This window comes from Strigops habroptila, chromosome 2 (assembly GCF_004027225.2).
Source record: "Strigops habroptila isolate Jane chromosome 2, bStrHab1.2.pri, whole genome shotgun sequence".
NCBI lineage: Eukaryota > Metazoa > Chordata > Aves > Psittaciformes > Psittacidae > Strigops > Strigops habroptila.
Genome location: NC_044278.2, coordinates 94,378,342 through 94,396,835, shown reverse-complemented (window position 1 = coordinate 94,396,835; position 18,494 = coordinate 94,378,342). Strand labels below are relative to the sequence as shown.

Below are 18,494 nucleotides of genomic sequence, written 5' to 3'. Positions count from 1 at the left end.
CTTTTAAATAAAGAACAGAAGCAACCTAATGTATTGTAATTTCGCATGACTCACTGTCTTTCTTACATCATTATAGATAACAGATTTAAATAGTCTGCACAAGAAGAGTTTGATACACAATGTAAAGCTTCTATCTGCTATTTTGGTCCTAAATTTGACAAATTACTGTAAGTCTGTGTCATGAATTGCACCCAAGACCAAGAAAGTCCAATGTACTTGTATTACTTCCAGGCTTAGTAGAAATCCTAGGAATGCCAGCTGGTGATGCTGATCTAAACTTATTCTGTCAGACCTAAAGAAAAGCCTATCTCCTGGGGAAGAAACCATAAGCCTAAACAAATAGCATTTATGTCTTCACTCCTTCACAGGGCTCCCATTAATAAGGTAAGACCTAATGTTCTACTAAATTATTTATCGGCTGAAATGTGCTTTGGAGTTCTCTAAGTCAGATCTTAACTATTACATTCCTGTCACCCAGTATCTTTCTTTAGCTGCAATTTTACCTCAAGTTTTATTTGGATATCTCAATTCAAAATGTCAGCTTCAAAGGCTCAATAAATCCAACATGAGGAATTTAACACTGTATGTGGAAAAATTTCTCAAGCAAGCAGACTCTTTGTAAGTTCAAAATTAATCTGTACTAGAAAGAAATAGAAAACAAAAGACATAATAGAAATACATGCAGTCAATTTACTACCAAAAAAAAAAAGCAAGACTTGTTTAAATGTAAAGCATTAAGAGGAAAATATTTTCTGTCAGTATTATCAGATACATATACCTCACTGGATTTAGTATCAGTTGTAATGTGTGCTTAAGTTTGCATTTTTCTGAAATGATAAAGTACTACTAATAATTCTTACTCACATTAATGTAATAAAAGAAAAATCCTTATTTTTTTTCCATGGAAAAGTTTTCAGTGCTTTAACTACTCCAGAGACAAAGATATTTTTTTCAACAAACACTTTTTCTAGTTTCTTATAACAAATGGCTTATTTCTGCAACTGAAGATCTTCTGTGTATATATTTCCCTCAGCCTCTCTGCAAAGAGGATTCATGAACGTGCTGAACTTCATAGCAGCTCAGAGCTATTGAGGCCATTCCAGATCACCAGTGCAGTGCTGCAGAAACACTGATACATGATATGGCCAAATTAAATAGAAGCCAGGGGAGCTATACTGATAATCAGAATGACGAAAGACAACTGCTGATCTAGAAATCATCTCTGGCCACAGAAGAGATTGTGTAACTTGACCAAAGACAAATTCACAAAGCTGCTGAGAGAAACTTCTCCATTTGCTAATCTGTTTAATCAAATTAGGTTCTTATTACATACTGGGTATTTTTCCCCGTTGAATCAGAAAACTTGTAAAGAACATACAAAGAGGAGACAGCTAGTGTCAGCACCACTGTAACTTGCACTACAGTTCAGGCAAGACCAAAGGACAACACTGTTTCCCAAAAAGGCCTATGGACTCAAATGACACACACACTAAGTCTCTAACGAACAAAAAGGAAATAATAAAAGCAAGAAACAGAGGAAAGAATAAAAAAACCTCAGTATAGGCAGATAAGTGAGGGTGTGTTTTGTACCATGGGTTTTGTTGGCTAAGAAGCACCTCTGGCAAGTTGTGGAAAAAGTAATGAGCTGCCTTGAAGGGAAAGCAGCTAATGACATGACAAGTTGCACACAGGTGAAATCTTGAGAGTATGGAGTGGAAGAAAAGAAACTTTGGAAGATCTAACTTCCATCTAAGACAAATGATAAGATAGATGAATGTGGTAAAGAAGGGGAAATAGAAAAGTAAATCCATAACAATGAAGTCGCAGAACATTCTCCTCCTCCCTGGAAAAAGTTTCTCCCTTGAAATGGCGAAGACTTGAAGCAGATTGTGTCAATACAGTCAGCATGAAATATACGGAGAGATAATACCAGCCATATGTTGCTTGGAATATAATATAAAAATATAATGTTACCAGCCATATATATTGTTTGGAAATGACTAAAAGCATGGTAAATACAGTTTAGATATATATGTCATTAGAATCATAAATGATTTAATTATGAACAATTATTATAAAGAACACTGGAAAAGTTGTTTACAGAAAAGAACAACATACAAATTATCTCCTGGCAAAATACAGTGAAGTGTGAATTCAGTGCTCTGAATAATCAAAGTGAAGATGAGATCACGTATAAAAGTGGAGAAAAAAATGACTGAAAAGCACTAGCAGTGGAATCCACAGCAATTAGGTAGAAGAGGTTAGCAACTACCATCCTTAATTCAGACTCCCACAACAAAAACATTGGAAAAGTGTGTACCTGGATGCATGTCTGAGGGAAGGACTGTACTTACTACAAAGGAAATGGGAAAGGAAGAATTTGGTACTATAAGCTTAAGACATACAGGTTGCTTTCCTACAATGTGGAAGTTCCCTGCTGGAAGCGTTACAGCAAATGTGTTTGAGTGAGATGAAGTTAATGGTATGTCTCCCCAAGTAGAGAAAGGATGGTAAAAATGTGGTGAAAAGACAAAAGGTCTCTGACAGAATACAAAGCCATTCTTACCTATGTCAAAAAAAAAAAAAAAAAAGCCAGGTAGGTGATGTGAAATCTTATCTCACCACTGGAGTAGATCAGTGGTAAAATAGTTGAAAGTACTGTGTGTTCAAGGGGAACATACAGAAGGTATATTGGAGAAGTATGTGCCATACTTGGAATACAATGATACAGTAATATGTAAGGCAAGAGTACATAAGCCAAGAGATTTTCCAAAGTGATTACCTGTCTTTTTTTTTTTTTTCTTTTAATATCCTCATTTCTACTGGTTGCCCTGCTACACCATGTAAGGAGAGAAGCCATTTAATGAAGGACAGGAAGCCCATCTCACATCTGTTTTTATATAGATAATCTGAAATTATATGCAGAATGACACCAAACTGAAGTCACTGGTGACTGCTGCAGACACCATCTCAAAGGATACAGAAATGGCATTAAGGTTAAACAAATGTGCATAACCAAAGATACTAGAAAGATCTATACCACAGCACAGAAGAGACTGCACCAGCCTGGCTCTCTCTGCCTTACACTGTCCTCAACACTATCCCAGTGTGTTTTCCACTTCACACATTCTTACACACAACCCATAATATTTTCCAGGAAAACAGCTCTCTGGAGGGCTGCAACACAGTTCTCACATTATTTACCTACACATTTACTTCAGTCATTTTTGACTGAAAAGACATACAACATAACGCTTATATTCTTATGTCATGGAGATGTGGGAAGGCCAGATAAACTCATCAGCAGGCTGCCAAATGCATCCTTCTGAGTATGTCACTGAAATGGGAGCAAAGTGGACAGAGGTTACCTGAGAGACATGGACAGGAAGACCAGGAACACACCAAAATCTGTATCAGTGCTGAGGCAGGCAGGTTTTATAGTGAAATACAATTGCAGATACTGTGGAAAATGAGATGTGTGCAATGACAGCTGACTACATATAGAAGAGCGAAAACAGATTGGCTAAAGCTTAGATCTAATAACAAACTAACTGGACAGTATCTTGCTAGAGAGTAGGACATTAAGAGAGCTATGAAACGCATGCAGAGATGGAAGGAACAACTTGAAGATTGTTTGAGAAATACTAGTGAAGAAACACATTTTAAATAGATTAATGACAAATTAAACCTGGCTTGCAAAAGAAAAACTGAGAAAAGAAAGTTTAAACAGCTTAGAGACAGACTATTTGTACTAGCTATATTCAAGTACAGAGACAGGATATAGGAAAGCTGCTCTGGAAGGCTGGATGGGTGGCCCAAATCCAGGGTCCAGCAGTCACAGTCCAAACAGATCTGCTGGGGAAGAGTAGAAAGTAACAGTGACAAAGTTGTTGGTACTGCTTCTTGCTAGAATTAGGGATTAAAAATAGACGAATTATTGTCACATCAGCAAAGTAACAGATGATCAGCCTGTAAAATGTTATGGGAAAAAATAGTTACTGCTAATGCAGTACATGGTACGAGACTAAAAAGAGTGAGAAAGTTTTGCTGAAGGCACTCTTTTAGCAATCAGAACGAAAAAAACAAAAAATACCCTTCAACAGCAGGAAGTGGCAAGAATTTAGGTTATAAATAGGATGAAAGCACTGCCAAGTATCTATTTTATTGGTGATCTTCCAAGTGAGGTGTCATGACAAAAACTACCTAAACTAGAATTTGGTTTTATTATAAAATCCGGAGTCCATCAGGTGGCAGCTGCTGTAAGAATGCCGAAATGCTGAGGAGACTTAAAACATTTTCAATTTAGTGATGCAGTGGTCAAAGTTCAGGCTGCTTTGGCAACTTTTTTCCCCCATTTAGGTCTCAGTGGTTGAGCGAAAATAATTCTAACAAAAACACTTGATGTTTTGAATGGTTCACTGTAATCAGTTTCTCTGGACTACCTTTTTATTTCTTTCTTTATTGTACAGTTCAAGAGTTTCTTCTTTACAGCTGGGAAGGCAACCCTCGCAGACGAAGCCACGAAAGGTGCCAACGCCGCAGGCAGCCGTACCTCCCTTCCCCGCCCCAGCCCTGGGCCGGAGAGCTGGAGGAGCGCCTGAGGAGGAGAGCAGCACCCGCGGCCCTCCAGACAAGGCAGCCTTCCCGCTCTCCCCAGGGGACGTGCACTTGAAACTCAGCGGAGGCCGGGGCCCAACACACACCATGTCAGACGCGCGCCAGCCGCCTCAGGCTCCCGCCGCGGGCTGGAGGCGGGCCGGGAGCGGGGGCGGTGCGGGGGGAGGCCGCGCCTGCACAGGGGCCGTCCCCCCGTACGCGCCGACCGCCGCTTGGCCCCGCCGCTCTTCCGCGGTAAGGGAGCGGGGGAAGGAAAGGCCACCGGGGTTGCTTGGGGCAAGGAGCGCAGAGGCTGGGGCCTCGCTGCTGGAGGAGGGGGGTGGCGGTGGGGGGCCCGTGTGGGCCCTCGGGCCCGGGCAGCGGGCCGCAGGTGGGAGGGACCGCTGCCTGTGGGTGTACCCGCGAACGGAGCGGGGAAAATGGAGGTACAGGAGAGCGGTTTGGTGCAGCGGGCAGGACTGGTTGGGTGGAAATGGTCACGGGCGAGCCGGGTCCAGGCCCTGCGTGCTGCTCCGGCGGCCCTGGCTCGGTGCTGCCGTCGGGATGGGTGTAAGGCGCTTCTCCGGGGACTCCTCGACTCCAGCCCCGCGGGGGTGGTGGGAGACAGGGAGCAGGCCCTGGGGGCTGCCCGTGGTGCGCGGCTTTTGTCGCACCAGAGGAGCGCTCAGGTATGAGGGAGGGAACGTTTTCGTTTTGACATTTGTTACCCGGTCTGATGGTACCTGGTTTCTCCTCAGGGTGTTCTTGGCGTCAACCCTTCAGGCCTCTTCCCTTTTCAGCTGCCTAGTTGGCCTTACGGGCCGTGCAAAGCGACAGCGCCTCCATTTGTGCCAAGCTTCCCGAGTTTCATTAGCAAGTTTGTTATGAGTGCACTACCAGCTTTTTTAAAACTCCCATAACTCTTTCTTTGCTTGTATTTTTAATACTGCTTCCTGTGGAAATAAGCCGCCTGCTTCTCTGCGAGGCCTGTGCTGCTGCTCTCCCCCAGGCTTTTAGCGAAGTAATTAATTTCTGTCAAAGATGATTACAGGCCTCAGTATTGCGGTAGTTAGGGGTTGGATACTGGCATGAACAGTGAAGGAGAGGTGGGACAGGTTTATCTTCTGCAGGGTCATCATGGCAGTAGCAGCCTGGCCATGTAACCCAAAACAATCCTGAAAAAAGTACAGAATAAGTCATTGTGATTCTCACTTGGCTTTTCTACAAGGTCTGTGGCCTCAAAAGTTGCAAATCTCAACTACAAGAACACAGAATGCCCCCCCAACATTTCTTTAACTTCCCCCCTACCTTCCCTTATGTATAATTATACATTAATTTATCTGCCTTATTACATTAATGATAGGAAAGGCATTTCATGCATGTACTATGTCCATTGCTATATACTCTGACATACCTCCTAACTCACATTCCACTTTCAAGGAATAAACAAATGATCTATACACTAGACCCAATACTAAACCATACACTGACACGGGCAGCTCAGGCTAAGCAGAGCACATGAGGTTTCTTGTCTGGTAGCAGCATTGGTAGATAAAGAGCAACCTGTGACTACTGCAGAAGTAAAAGTGATTGGAGATGTGGATCTGTAGGAAAGCAGGAAGGCTGTGTCAGCTCTGCTTGCAAGAGTTCAGCTCCCTCTCCCCTGTTTCTGTGGGGAAATAAAAATATAATAAACATCAGAAAGTGTTTGCAGGTGGTTTAAGTTGTATTCAACTTTTGTGTTCTCATAACTCACTCCAAGTCCAGGGATGTTTTATTTTCAAATTTAACTTGCTCCTATTTTTTTTTTCCCTTTGCAGTTGAAGCCATGGCACTGAAACAGGTTTCCAGCAACAGGTGCTTTGAGGGCTTCCAGAAGGTGTTTGAACATGACAGGTAAACGCTACAAAAGCAACCTAGATGTTTAGCATGGGCCAGTAAATCCATACTGTTGTTCCTGTCAGTGTTTTCAGCTTGGAGGAAGATAGTGTGTTCTCACGAATATCAGTATTTCAGTAAGGAATGCTGTATACTGCTGCTTTGGCTGTGTTTTTATATTTCTATGTTAATGTTTAACATGTCTAGTATACTTAGTACGGCAGATCTGAGATGGGAAGCCAGTATTTTTACCTTTGAAAATGAAGCTCCATTACTTTGGGTTGTCTTGTTTGCAGCACAGAGAACCACCATGTTTACAAAGTTCCACTTGCTTTACCGGATATTTCAATTCTATGCACTTTTGAAAAATGCTGTGGGCAGTCAGACACAGTAGATAGATTCTTGTGTGGTGAAGGTGAAAAGAAAATCCTTTCTTTTTTCCATTTCTGATCCAAAGAAAAAATCGTTAGTTGTGTTTAGATAAGGTTTTATTGAAAATTTTAGGCTTTAGTATTAATTGGGCAATTAAAAATAATCTGTAGATTTAGCAGATTGAAGACCTCTCTTGCTGGGACATGCTGTGCCGTGTATATTTTGCAAGTCAGGTGATTATGTTCTTCCGTACAAATCACTTTCCAGTTTAATAGACAAAGCTCAAGTTGAATGTTGCTGGGATGCATAATTCAGTTCTCAAACTGTTCTTGGTTAGCAGCACTGCAAAAATGTGGCTTATTTGTAAGCCTCTTTTAAGTACGTTCAGTACGAGCTGAAACAAGGACAGAAAGTTAGCTGTTGTCAGTGCAGGAGGCTAAGGCTGACTTTTAAAATTGCTTTTCACTTTGTTTAACTTAGTAGTTATAATTCACCCAACAAATCTCTCTAAACAAAATGCATTGATTCAACTTTCTCTTTTTAATGTTAGTGACCTTGTTAATTAAGTAGTGGTAGTAACAAGGAATATTTTATTAATACAGTGCAGAACTAAAATGCAAAATGAAATTTGGAATCTACTTGCCTCCAAAAGCAGAAACTGGAAAGTGTCCTGTGCTGTATTGGCTCTCTGGTAAGTAACATGAATTTTATGTGCTTCAAATTATCTTTTTTAAGTTACTAATTTCAAGCCACTGAGCTATAGTTACTGAAAACCTGATGTAGAGGCACTACAGTGGCAGCTCTTGCGGTCTACAAAAGATGGTCTTCTGGAGCACACATTTAATTTGAGTGTTTTGTGATAAAGATGGGTGCAGCTGGCTTCAGGGGTAGCCTACTGGGATGTGTTCTGAAATGCTCAGTGTTCAAAATGTTCTCCCTTTTTGTTCTAAAATGTACATTGTTTTTCTTCTAAAGCATATATATATGTTTAGGGGTTCTCTTGAAAGGCCTTCCGATTGGGACACCTCCTGCTTCTGTTTGACAGACTTCTTCAGTTAACAGGATAGGGGACAAAGTCTAGCGCATGGGAGCCAGCCAAATAGTCCTCTGGATGCCACCTTATTCTGAGTGCTATTTTGCAGGGAGCAACTGGTGAACTTGGAAAGGGAGGTGCTGTTAGCTGCCTTGGCAAGCACATCTAGAGTGAGGTAACCCTGTAGGATCAGTAAAGGGCCAAGGACTGAAGAGGATTGTGTGGCAGGAGTGAAGTTGTCTCATTCACAGCATCATTGTTTCTTCTCTTCAGCTCCTGCCGTGTACTATCCAGCTGTTGTCTTGCTGGAAGTAAGGCAAGATGGGAGAAGGCTGTATGGACAAACATGTGCTCTCAGTTATTCTGGCTTTGTTCCTTCACCTGTTCCTGTCATCTCCCACAGAACTGGGTCTTGCACCAAAAGTGCATAAATAGCGCTAAGGCATTGCTTTCAGAATGGTCAGATTTATATTGGTGATGGCTCCAGGATTAATTAATTGCATCTTTTTTCCCCTGTTATTTAAAATGAAAAGCAGAAGCTCTGTTTGTTCTGTAATTTTAGGAGTTGCTTTTTTGAGACTTGTGCTTAGAAAGCTGGAGAATTGACTGGTAGTGTGGAGACTATATTCCTTGTATGCATTCATTTCACAAAATGGCTAGTAGGTCTCATTTGTAGAATGACAGTGAACTGGGTAAAAATGTTTACCCTTGAAATTGGAGACATCAAAATTGCCTGAAGAGCTCCAAGTCATGGTCTTCATTTTATTTTTTGAGTCTAAACGATGCTGTCTTGCCTAGTGTATCAGTCAAAAATTAGGTTATTTGCAACTTGTCCTGACAGAAAACTATAATCATTAATCCTTCTCAAGTAGCACAGTAAAGAAAAACTGAAACATTGGTGTGCAGTGTTACTTATTTGTAGTTGGACTTCAGTTGGGCCTGCTGCAGTACAAAAAATGTCTTGCTGTGGGGTTTTGAGCGAGAGTGCTTAAGGGCCTTTATCCAGTCTAAAGGATGTGGGATTTGTCAGAGTGCACGTCTGATACTGTGATGCACAACAGCTGAAATGGCGGTACAGGGAAAAATACACGTGCAGGGTTAGATGTCAGAAGTTGACAATGTTAACCGTAGCAACAGTGTCTGTAATCAGTGGATTTAAGTAAACACTACTTGAGGAAACTGTAATGGCACACGAGTAGGCACTCAGGGGGGTACAGAGTACACATTGACCTGGTTTTGATCAAATGTTAGTGCAGCTAGATATAAAAGTGCAACTGTGTCTGTTTCTGTAGTTTATTAAATATTGTTGAACATAGTGAAAAGACTTCTCCATGTTTATGGAGGTAGGAATCCCTCTTGATTTTCAAAACCTTTCCCATCAAAAACCTCATGACAGCCTTCTATCTGAAGGGGGTGTAAAGTGATGCTGGAGAGGGACTCTTCATCAGGGACTGTAGTGATAGGACAAGGGGTGATGGGTTCAAACTTAAATAGGGGAGATACAGGTTAAATATAAAGAAGGTGTTCTTTAATGTGGTGGTGGTGAGGCACTGGAACAGGCTGCCCCAGGAAGTTGTGGATGCCCCATCCCTGGAAGTGTTGAAGGCCAGGTTGGATGGGGCTTTGAGCAACCTGGTCTAGTGGAAGGTGTCCCTGCCCATGGCAGGGGGGTTGGAACTAGATGACCTTTCAGGTCCTTTCCAACCCAAACTGTTCTATGATTCATTCATTCTATGATTCATTCTATGAAAAAGGGTTTTGAAGCTATGAAAAGGGTTTTGATATGCTGTGAGCAATGTGTAACCAATGCTGTTTTTATTTCTCTAGGGTTAACTTGTACAGAACAGAATTTTATAACGAAAGCTGGTTTTCAGCAAGCTGCAGCTGAACATGGCCTTATTGTAGTCGCACCAGACACAAGCCCACGTAAGTTTTAACAAGAGGCATGGTAACAGTTGTTACACTGAAGTACAGTCTTCATCCCAAAAGAATGGAGTGCTGCAGTTTACTACAAAGTGTGTTGCCCAACTGAGTCAGAAAATGACCTCTCCTCTTGCATTGTTTGCTAGGTTATGTTGTCTATGGTATTATCTAGGTATATGTTTGTGTCTTAATAATGTGATAGTGAAGGTTTGACATTTGAAATTCTTTTATTGTCATGGCACTAAAACTAGAACAAAGGGGCCACTGAGTTCAGCAGGAATGAGGAGAGGGAAGAAGGGGGAAGCGAGAGGCATGTGCTATCAGAGACACTGGCCTGCATTTTGTGGCTTGCTGAGACTTTAAAAAAATCTGCAGAACTGTGTTGTCACACAAAGATGTAATGTTTACTCTTTATTGTATTTTGTCTTCTACACGTGGTTAAATACATGTCTTCAGAGGATTCTAGTACTTAGAGGAGCAAACTAGGAGCCTTTCCCCCCTGCAGCTGCAGTAGACTACTGATGAATAGCCTTCTAAAATGATTTGCTGTTATCTCTATAAGGCTGAGCTTATGTGTGCTATGGGAAAGCTGAAAATGGTGGATCTGCGGTTACAGTCTTTTGGGGATTCAGGGTATTATCTTTAGTATTTGCTGGATTCAGCTGAGGTCTCATGAGTGCTCTATACAAAGAATTCTTGTCTTCTAATATTTCCCAGGCTTCAGTGGGTCAGATTTGAACAGGAGTAATATGGAAATGAAGTTATGTTCTTTCCAGAAAATAGTTTTCTTGTGTAGTTTTTGAAGTTGTGTCAGTTCAAAATCCAGAAATACACATTGAATAATTATACTGGGGCTTGTTTTTAGTGTGATCTGTGGAGGTTGACACTCAATGTGCAACTTCATTTGCATAGTTCATTTATCCATTTTCTTTTAAAACCCTCTTTGCAGCTTCTCTCTTGCCTTTTAGCCCAATAACTGATCAGGATTGCTTTGCTATTTAGATGGATTTCAGTGTGTGTTTCATGTTATGCACATAGATTTTAGCTCAGAGACCCCAAATGTTCTTAAATCTGTGAGGTGTCTGGAGAAACAAGTGAAGAGCAGTTCAAATGTAATCACAAATTAAGAGACCAGAGCATATGTAGTGAAAATGCTTGTAAGTGCTTTTTAACTGTGTAGTTAGGACTGCGTAAGAATTACCTTCCAGGAGCTAGGAGATGTATCTGGATGGGGAAAAAGACTGCATGAAAGCATGGAGTACCTATCATTACAAACCCTCTGTCAGTCCTGACAGACTTTACTTTTCCTTCTTCGTAGGGGTTTGCTTTTCCAGACAGGTGTGCTTGACCAGTATTTTGCAGTTTCCTTTTCAGATTTCTGTTTTCAAGGCTTTCCTTAAGTTTCTTTTAGCAGAATCAGCATTGCCTGTATTGCCTGACAGGACTTTCTGAATTTTTGTTTACCCCCAAGGGACCGAAGATAGATTTCTTTATATCCAGCATGTTGTGTAAGCATCCCCAGTCCCTGTGACTGCCGGACTGTTAAGTTACAAAGTCACTCAGTGTTCAAGGGCACATCACTGGAGCAAACTCAGCTTTGATCCTTGTAAAAATCTGATTTCACACTGTGACAGGGTGGCAGGTATTTCTGCACAAATTGTCAGGGATTGTCAAATTACATGTGGGTTTGCAGTGTAATCTTACAGTAGTGAAAAACCATGTAATTTGGGATAGCAGAAACTAGGGAGATTTTGGAGAAGGGGAGGCCATTATGTCCTGTCACATACACCTTGAAATATTACATTCTGTTCTGCAAACCAAGCTGGTAAATCAAAGGCTAATCAAAGGGAGAGTAAGAAAGGACTAGATGGGATGTGTTGACTTTCAAGGAGACATCTCCAAAATTAGTTTGAAAGTGTAGCCTTGGAAAAGAGGATGCAACCCTGCAGTTAGTCACAGAAGAAATTACTGAAGTTTTTTGGGGAAGTTATAGGTGAGAGCAATGAAACAAATTGCAGAAAAGGTGAGTTATATACTTTAAAAATTATAGGAACAGTAAGACTTATTACGCTGTAAAACCTTAAAAAGGGAGGTGTAGCAGGCTTTATTTGAAGCACATAAACTGGTCTGGACATACCATTTGGTGATATATGGTTCTGTCCTTCTGGGGGAAAGAGTCTGTACAGTTTCTGTTTCTCACAATTTCTTGATAGGGTGAGGTCTATTAACTGAAACAAGCTGAGAGCACCAACTAGTAAGTGACAACTTTTGAGTAAGTCCCTGGGTAAATTGGACAAAGCTTTACAGAATTACTTTAGGAGAGATCTGTATGTTATATTTATTTGTTAAGGGATACCGAAACAGGTTAAAAGCTGAGTACATCCATAGGTAATACCTAAGTAGCATTTTGAAAGCGTTGTTGAAATAAAAATAAAACTTGCAAATGCTGTATTAATGAATGAAAATGTGAATTGTCTTATAGTTGGAGGGGCAGAGACATGTTGATTGAGAAACTCGTGTTCAGGGTCTCTGATGTTTATGGCAGTTTCTCCAATTGAGGGCCAGGTTGGATGGGGCTTTGAGCAACCTGGTCTAGTGGAAGGTGTCCCTGCCCACGGCAGGGGGGGTTGGAACTAAATAAGCTTTCTGGTCCCTTCCAACCCAAACCATTCTATGATTCTATGAAAGACAGTAACTACAGAAAGAATTTTCATGGTAGGTGGCTGCAATATTGAAGGAGAAGATGAAAGCTGGGATTTTGGCACTGGTGCTGGTTTTTATGTGGATGCCACTGAAGAGCCTTGGAAAACAAATTATAGGATGTATTCCTACATAAAGGATGAGGTAACTTTGCGGCTGGGTTCTCCTAGTGTTGTTGGGTAAGATAAAGAAGTAATCTCTGCTGCTTCTGAAGCAACCCACTGCATTTCACTGCACCAGTACTTCAGCTGTATTGGTCATTTAAACTGTTTGCAGTGTCTGTCTTGGGAGGCTGGGTGGTGGTTTTGTTGTTGGGGTGTTTCTTTTTTTTCTTTAAGTAGGTGTAAAAGGAGATCCTTGAGGTATGTATTAGAAAGGTGAGAGTCCAGTTTACATGTGGTTTGTGTGGTCTGTAGTAAAATTGAAGTTGATGGGAATATGGGGAGCATATGGGCCATTCTGGTCACTTACAGGAGCACATACATATTTCTCTATCTATTAAAATAGGACTGTTAGGAAATTCCCACATCCTGCGTTACAGGGTTATGATAGATTTCTACAGAGATACTTTTGAGTTACCTATTATCAGATGAATTGTCTCATTTTGATTTTACAGTCCTGTTCAAATTGCTTTCAGACCATGATCACAAATGTCAGGCTAGAACCAAAGATGTGCCCTTGGTTTCAGTGGCTTCCTGGCACTAAAACATGTTGATCAGTTGTGTGCTTTTTTCCTAAACATACTGGAGTTGCTCTAATGTTTTTATTACGCTGTTGTCCCTTTACAGCTGCCTAAACTAATAAATGCCAATTTTCCAACTGACCCTGAACGGATGTCTATTTTTGGGCATTCCATGGGAGGACATGGAGCTCTTATTCTTGCTCTGAAGAATCCTGGAAAGTACAAAGTAAGATACAGTGCAGCTTTTATGAGGCTTATACGGGTTTCTAGAGAAGTGAAGAAAAAAAATGATAATACCAAGTTCTGTTATAGTGTTAAATGTATAAATAGTTTTAGTTGTAGCAGTCCATTGATACCTAGTATTAGAATACAGAAAACACTCTGGAGCGTGAGTATCAGGGAAATTAAAAACACCCTTCAAATTTAAAAGTTAAGAAAAGGCCAGTTTCTTTTGGATGATGCTACAGCTTTTCCAAACCAATTGTTATATTTAAATGTGAACGGGCTCCTTCTAGCTCTGGAGTTGATTTATGCTGCCAGTATTGTCTAGAAATCTGGTTGTGTGCTGTGCTTTATCTTTTCAAATCTTGTTTTGTTCGTTTTGGAGCTTTTATTACCAGCAAACCATTATATGTGTGTTTGCTTAGAATTTACTACAGAGTCTATTAACTGCAGTTGATGATAAGTATAGCTGTTAAGTACCCAAACTGCATGCGGAATAGTTTCTGGAGGAAATCCCCTCCCTCCACTCCCAGTTCTTTCTTCTCCAAAGATTTGCATGTCAGTGTTCCAAAGATTGATTTTTGGAATATTCGAGGTATCTGAAGTTGTGTTCATCTGTATTCTACTTGAACCTAAATCAAACATGCTGGCACTGATTTGCCTTTCCTTATACTCAGGAGGGTTGAGAGAAATTTTGTTGCTCTCTTTGGAGATAAGCTTATGTAAAATGCGTTTCTGAGGGCACATTGGGCATTGGTGTTTGAGAGATGAGGGGCTCTGCCTCTGTGGATCAGTCCTTCCATGGGCTGTCCAGGCCCTGCACTTTATGGTCAGGTGCTGCAAAAATGGAACTGCATTTTTGAAAATAGCATAACATTTGCTCATTAGTGTCATTAGCTTGGCATTATAAGAGAGTTAAATGTAAGATAAAGCTTTATTTTTATCTCACCTTTCTATCTTTTGGAGCCAGTAGTTCAGAAATGTCCATTATTACTGTTGGCACTTAGCTGCTAATTGTATTATCTGCAAGAATGAAACTTTAAATTGAAAATTGCAAAATCCAGAAGAGCTGGCAGTGGCTCAGATGGTTATTGCCATTTCTTGCGAAGACATGAGTGGAAGTTTTGATGTCCCAGATACAAATCCAAAAGAGTGTTGTAAAAATAGGCCTTGGACTTCTGACACCAGTACCTGGAGCTGTGATCTGAACTGCGCTTTTCTTGACCCCTGCTCCTGGAGGTACCTAAATTCTTGAGGCACTGTTGCATGCTTAGACTGGCTGACAGCTCCATGCCTCAGGCTTTTGTTACATTCTGCCAAAATACAGTTGAAGTTGAAATGTTCCCACTCTGACCATGCTTACCCAGCAGTAGAATTGAAATCCTTCTCTGCCGCTTAAGAGAATTCAAGCCAACATTTCCCAGCAAAGAATGGGGCATCTAGCTCTACCTTTCGTAGCTTGGCCGATGTGCAAAAAGTAAAGCAAAACTGTGGGGCTAGAAAAAACAAAGAAGAGGGAAGTAGGATAATAGTTAGGGTACCTAGCTTGGAGGGTTGAGGGAGTCCTGGGTTCTGGCAGTAACTTAAAACATTTTTGAAAAGACTTTTCATTTGCTTCTTAGTTACCTGAAATCACTCTTCTTAATTCATACAGGGTTTTTTCATGTTTTCTTTTTGAACAGTCTGTATCAGCATTTGCTCCTATCTGCAACCCGATTCAGTGTCAGTGGGGGAAGAAAGCCCTTGGTGGATATCTGGGATCAGACGTAAGCAAATGGGAGGTATGTGTTGAAACCACAGTCCTTTAATAACACGTGAATGAGTGATCTGTAAATATATCGCAGCAGGAATCTGGAACAAAACTCTGGTGTGCCCCTGAGCTGGTACTGCTGGTTTACTACACCCCTAAGCACAGATAAGCATTGTATATTTCTGGTGGATATGAGTTGCTGTTGCCTGATGGTGCTTACAACAAATGGAACAAGATAGAAGGCTCTCATCAAATTGACTATATTCCTCTCTTTTTTATGAAGGTCTTAAAATCTGGGCAAAAAAGAATTATGAACAGTCTGAGACTTTCTGTAGCTCATGAAAGCAGTGAGAAGTTTTAAGGAGAGTTAGGATACAGCCTGTTTCTCAAAAACTCACTTCTCAATATATGAAACAGCTGGGTTTTGTAGTAGCCTGAAAAGAGGGGCTGCTACAAACTGTGTAGAGACTGATGAGCTTCACAGCATCTGCAGAGTCAGCCTGTTGGATGCAGGTAGAAGAGGAGCCCATTGGATACTTGGAAATTGGTATCCCATGGAACAGGATGAAACCAGATGACATTAGGTGTTAGCTCCAGCGCCTGAGTTTTGAAATACAAGTAGTCATATATGAATAGCTAAGATAGATAGAAAAGTGTTTGTGTGCATGTCGCTGCGTTATGTGGGCGGCCCTTCAGTGCTTTTCATCTCAGCATAAGCACTGCACTGCATTGCTGGAATTAAGTTAGAGGGGATCGTCATGACCAGGTACTCTTGACTCCTGAATAAACACAAGCTGCAGTTAAATCCCTTGTAAATTAGATTAAAATATCTCTTAGGAAGACATCCAAGTCTGATTAAAACATTACAGGAATGGAGAGCACTAGCAGCTTTCAACAGAGTAGTTTGTATGTTAAGAAAATGCTGGTTAAACTTGCTTACGCTTCACATAATGAATTTATTTGGGGAAAAAAAAGAAAAGTTTTCTGACCCCTTAACTTGCTTTGGAGCTCTTCTGCAAATCCAGTCCAGTAGATCAACAGCAGGCAAAAGGAATAGACTTAAGCCTGCCATTGGCACAGATACACACTCTCTGATCTCAATATTTCTGCTTCATATTGCCAGGTAAATATGTGCAAGGATCATTTCATACCATGGCCGCAGTGCTTGGCTGAGTCCAAGCTCCCTTTCCCCTTGCACTTCATTTCTGGATCTGGTGGCATTCTGGAAGCATGGCTCTGATGCCTTGGTGTAGGACTTCGTGTTCTGCTGTCTGTTGGTGATCTGTCTTGTCCAGTGCCTTAAATACTTCTCTACCTTTTTAAGGGATTTTTATTTTGAAGTGAACCAAGCACAAGATCCCACAGGAAACATGTTCCCCACTCACAGTTAGATTTTGATACATGTGTGTTAATTGTTTTTAAATGGATGCTATGTGTGCCATTTTTGTTTCTGAATTGTACCAAGTTTTCTTGGTCAAATTTTCATAGTAACCTTCAGGTTCAATGCCTTCTGTGAGCGTAGTTGTGTTATACCAGTTTTTTGACCTTTAGCTGCCAAAATAGTTCCATCAAGATGCCAAGTTATTTTGGCAGAATCTAGTTTCTGTACAAGCTTGTGAATCGGTACTAGATGATATTGGTGGTGTTCTGTATGAATTTGGCCCTGGGCTGGAAGTTCTGCTTGGTCAAACTGCCAGCTTCGTAATTACTTAGATCATACTTGGTATGACTTTTCAGTTGTCCAGAATTTCCCTGTTTTTCTTGCTCTTCTGAAGCATAATTTGATGTCCTGAGCAGTATCACCCAGTACTCTCTATATGTCATCCTTTTCTTGCAGTCATCAAATATGATCCAGTCTAATGTATGTAGCTGAATGTTGTTTCTCTTGTATTTCGTCAGGCATATGATGCTACACAACTAGTGAAGTCCTATGCAGGCTCTCCCCTGGACATCTTGATCGATCAAGGCAAAGATGACCAGTTCCTATCAGCGGGCCAGTTACTGCCTGATAACTTCATCGCTGCCTGCACAGAGCAGAAAGTCCCAGTAGTCTTTAGACTGCAGCAGGCAAGTTGCTTCTGCAGTCCTTGATTGTCGGGTGGTTGGTTTGTGATTTTTGGGTCTGTGTGGCGGGTAGTGAAGGAAGTGTCTCTTAACGGGGCATGCTCTCACTTACCTGTGGGTCTGTCCCTTGTCATGTGCAGAAGAGGGTGAGAAGTGACATTTTCTTTAATACGAGCCATTTGGGAGTGCAATATCCATCAGGTTCAGCTGCATTTCACCACTAGGTGGGGGTCATGATTTTATTTTGGAGAAGCTAATCCCTTGGTGGTCAGCTGAAGAAGCAGCATTAATGATTTTTAATAAGCATCACAGTCACTGTATGAGCAAAGTGACAGATACGCTTTTGCTGGATTCCTCATCTGTACTGAGGGTATTGTGTTAAGCATAAACCTTTGTGGTTTAGTTTGCATGTGTTTGTGTAGGTTGGGAAAGGTGTGGAACTGCTTGAAATCTTAAATTCATTTAAAGAGCCAGGTGGAAGGTGGAAGGATTGCTCTTTCCTATGGGTGTGGTGACCCAGAACAGCACCGGCCTGAAAGCGCTCGAGTCTGTAAGTGACTGACGACTTCCAGCTGGACCCAGAGGATCCCAGTTGTGGAGAGTGAGGGATTGCACCAAAAGAGATAGTGCTGACAGAGTGTGGTAGTTCAGAGTTTTACATGCCACTATAGCATAGTGCTGGAGCACCAATTCACACTGGGCTGTGTTCTACTTATACCATGTGTTTTATGAGTAGGACAATGTTGGTGAGGGGAGACCGTTCTCTCAGACTGCACCTTGCTCTGCAACTGATGCTGTTATCCAGCTCTGATTTACATGCCCAGGTTGGGGCAGGTTAGGGTACTTTCTGTTTCTTTAGCTTCCTAATGTTCTATGTACTTGACCTGTTAGGTATCCTTTGCAGCTTCTATATATAATACAGGTATTTTTGAGTTCTTAAAACAGATCAAACCAGGAGAGCCATTAATGTCCTTGGAAGAGAGCTTAGCATGATTGCTTTATCATGAACGATACGTATTTGCTAATTTCTTTATTGTTTTTTTTCTAGGGTTACGATCACAGCTATTTTTTCATTGCTACATTTATTAATGACCACATCAAACATCACGCAAAATACCTTAATGCTTGAACCCTTTGGATGTGAGCATCATCTGACCATTATAAATCAAGGGATAGAGGTGAACTAAACAAAAATAATTTGCTGGAGTAGTGTCTGTAAAATGGAGCTCCTCTGATTGTACTGCTAAGGAAAATAAAAACCCCACTTAATTTGC

General features: G+C 41.1%; 1 protein-coding gene across 2 annotated transcripts; it reads left to right on the top strand.

Moving 5' to 3' along the window:
- Positions 1–4,753: 4,753 nt before the first annotated feature.
- ESD (esterase D) lies at positions 4,754–18,494 on the top strand. 2 transcript variants are annotated; one of them, XM_030477700.1, is made up of 9 exons: positions 4,754–4,851; positions 6,417–6,492; positions 7,449–7,537; positions 9,707–9,805; positions 12,522–12,646; positions 13,291–13,410; positions 15,089–15,187; positions 17,056–17,223; positions 18,269–18,494. In XM_030477700.1, exons 2-9 carry the CDS (start codon positions 6,425–6,427, stop codon positions 18,347–18,349), a joined length of 849 nt encoding a protein of 282 aa, XP_030333560.1. In that variant the 5' UTR covers positions 4,754–4,851; positions 6,417–6,424; the 3' UTR covers positions 18,350–18,494. The 2 variants fall into 2 exon arrangements, with proteins under 2 accessions (XP_030333560.1, XP_030333561.1); XM_030477701.1 differs by lacking the exon at positions 4,754–4,851 and adding an exon at positions 5,022–5,042.

Bases quoted from the DNA above. Each gene is read 5' to 3' on its own strand.
- ESD (XM_030477700.1), top strand. From the start codon at position 6,425: ATGGCACTGAAACAGGTTTCCAGCAACAGGTGCTTTGAGGGCTTCCAG. The intron at 7,538-9,706 runs GTAAGTAACATG...TTATTTCTCTAG, and splicing joins TGTGCTGTATTGGCTCTCTG to GGTTAACTTGTACAGAACAG. The intron at 13,411-15,088 runs GTAAGATACAGT...CTTTTTGAACAG, and splicing joins AGAATCCTGGAAAGTACAAA to TCTGTATCAGCATTTGCTCC.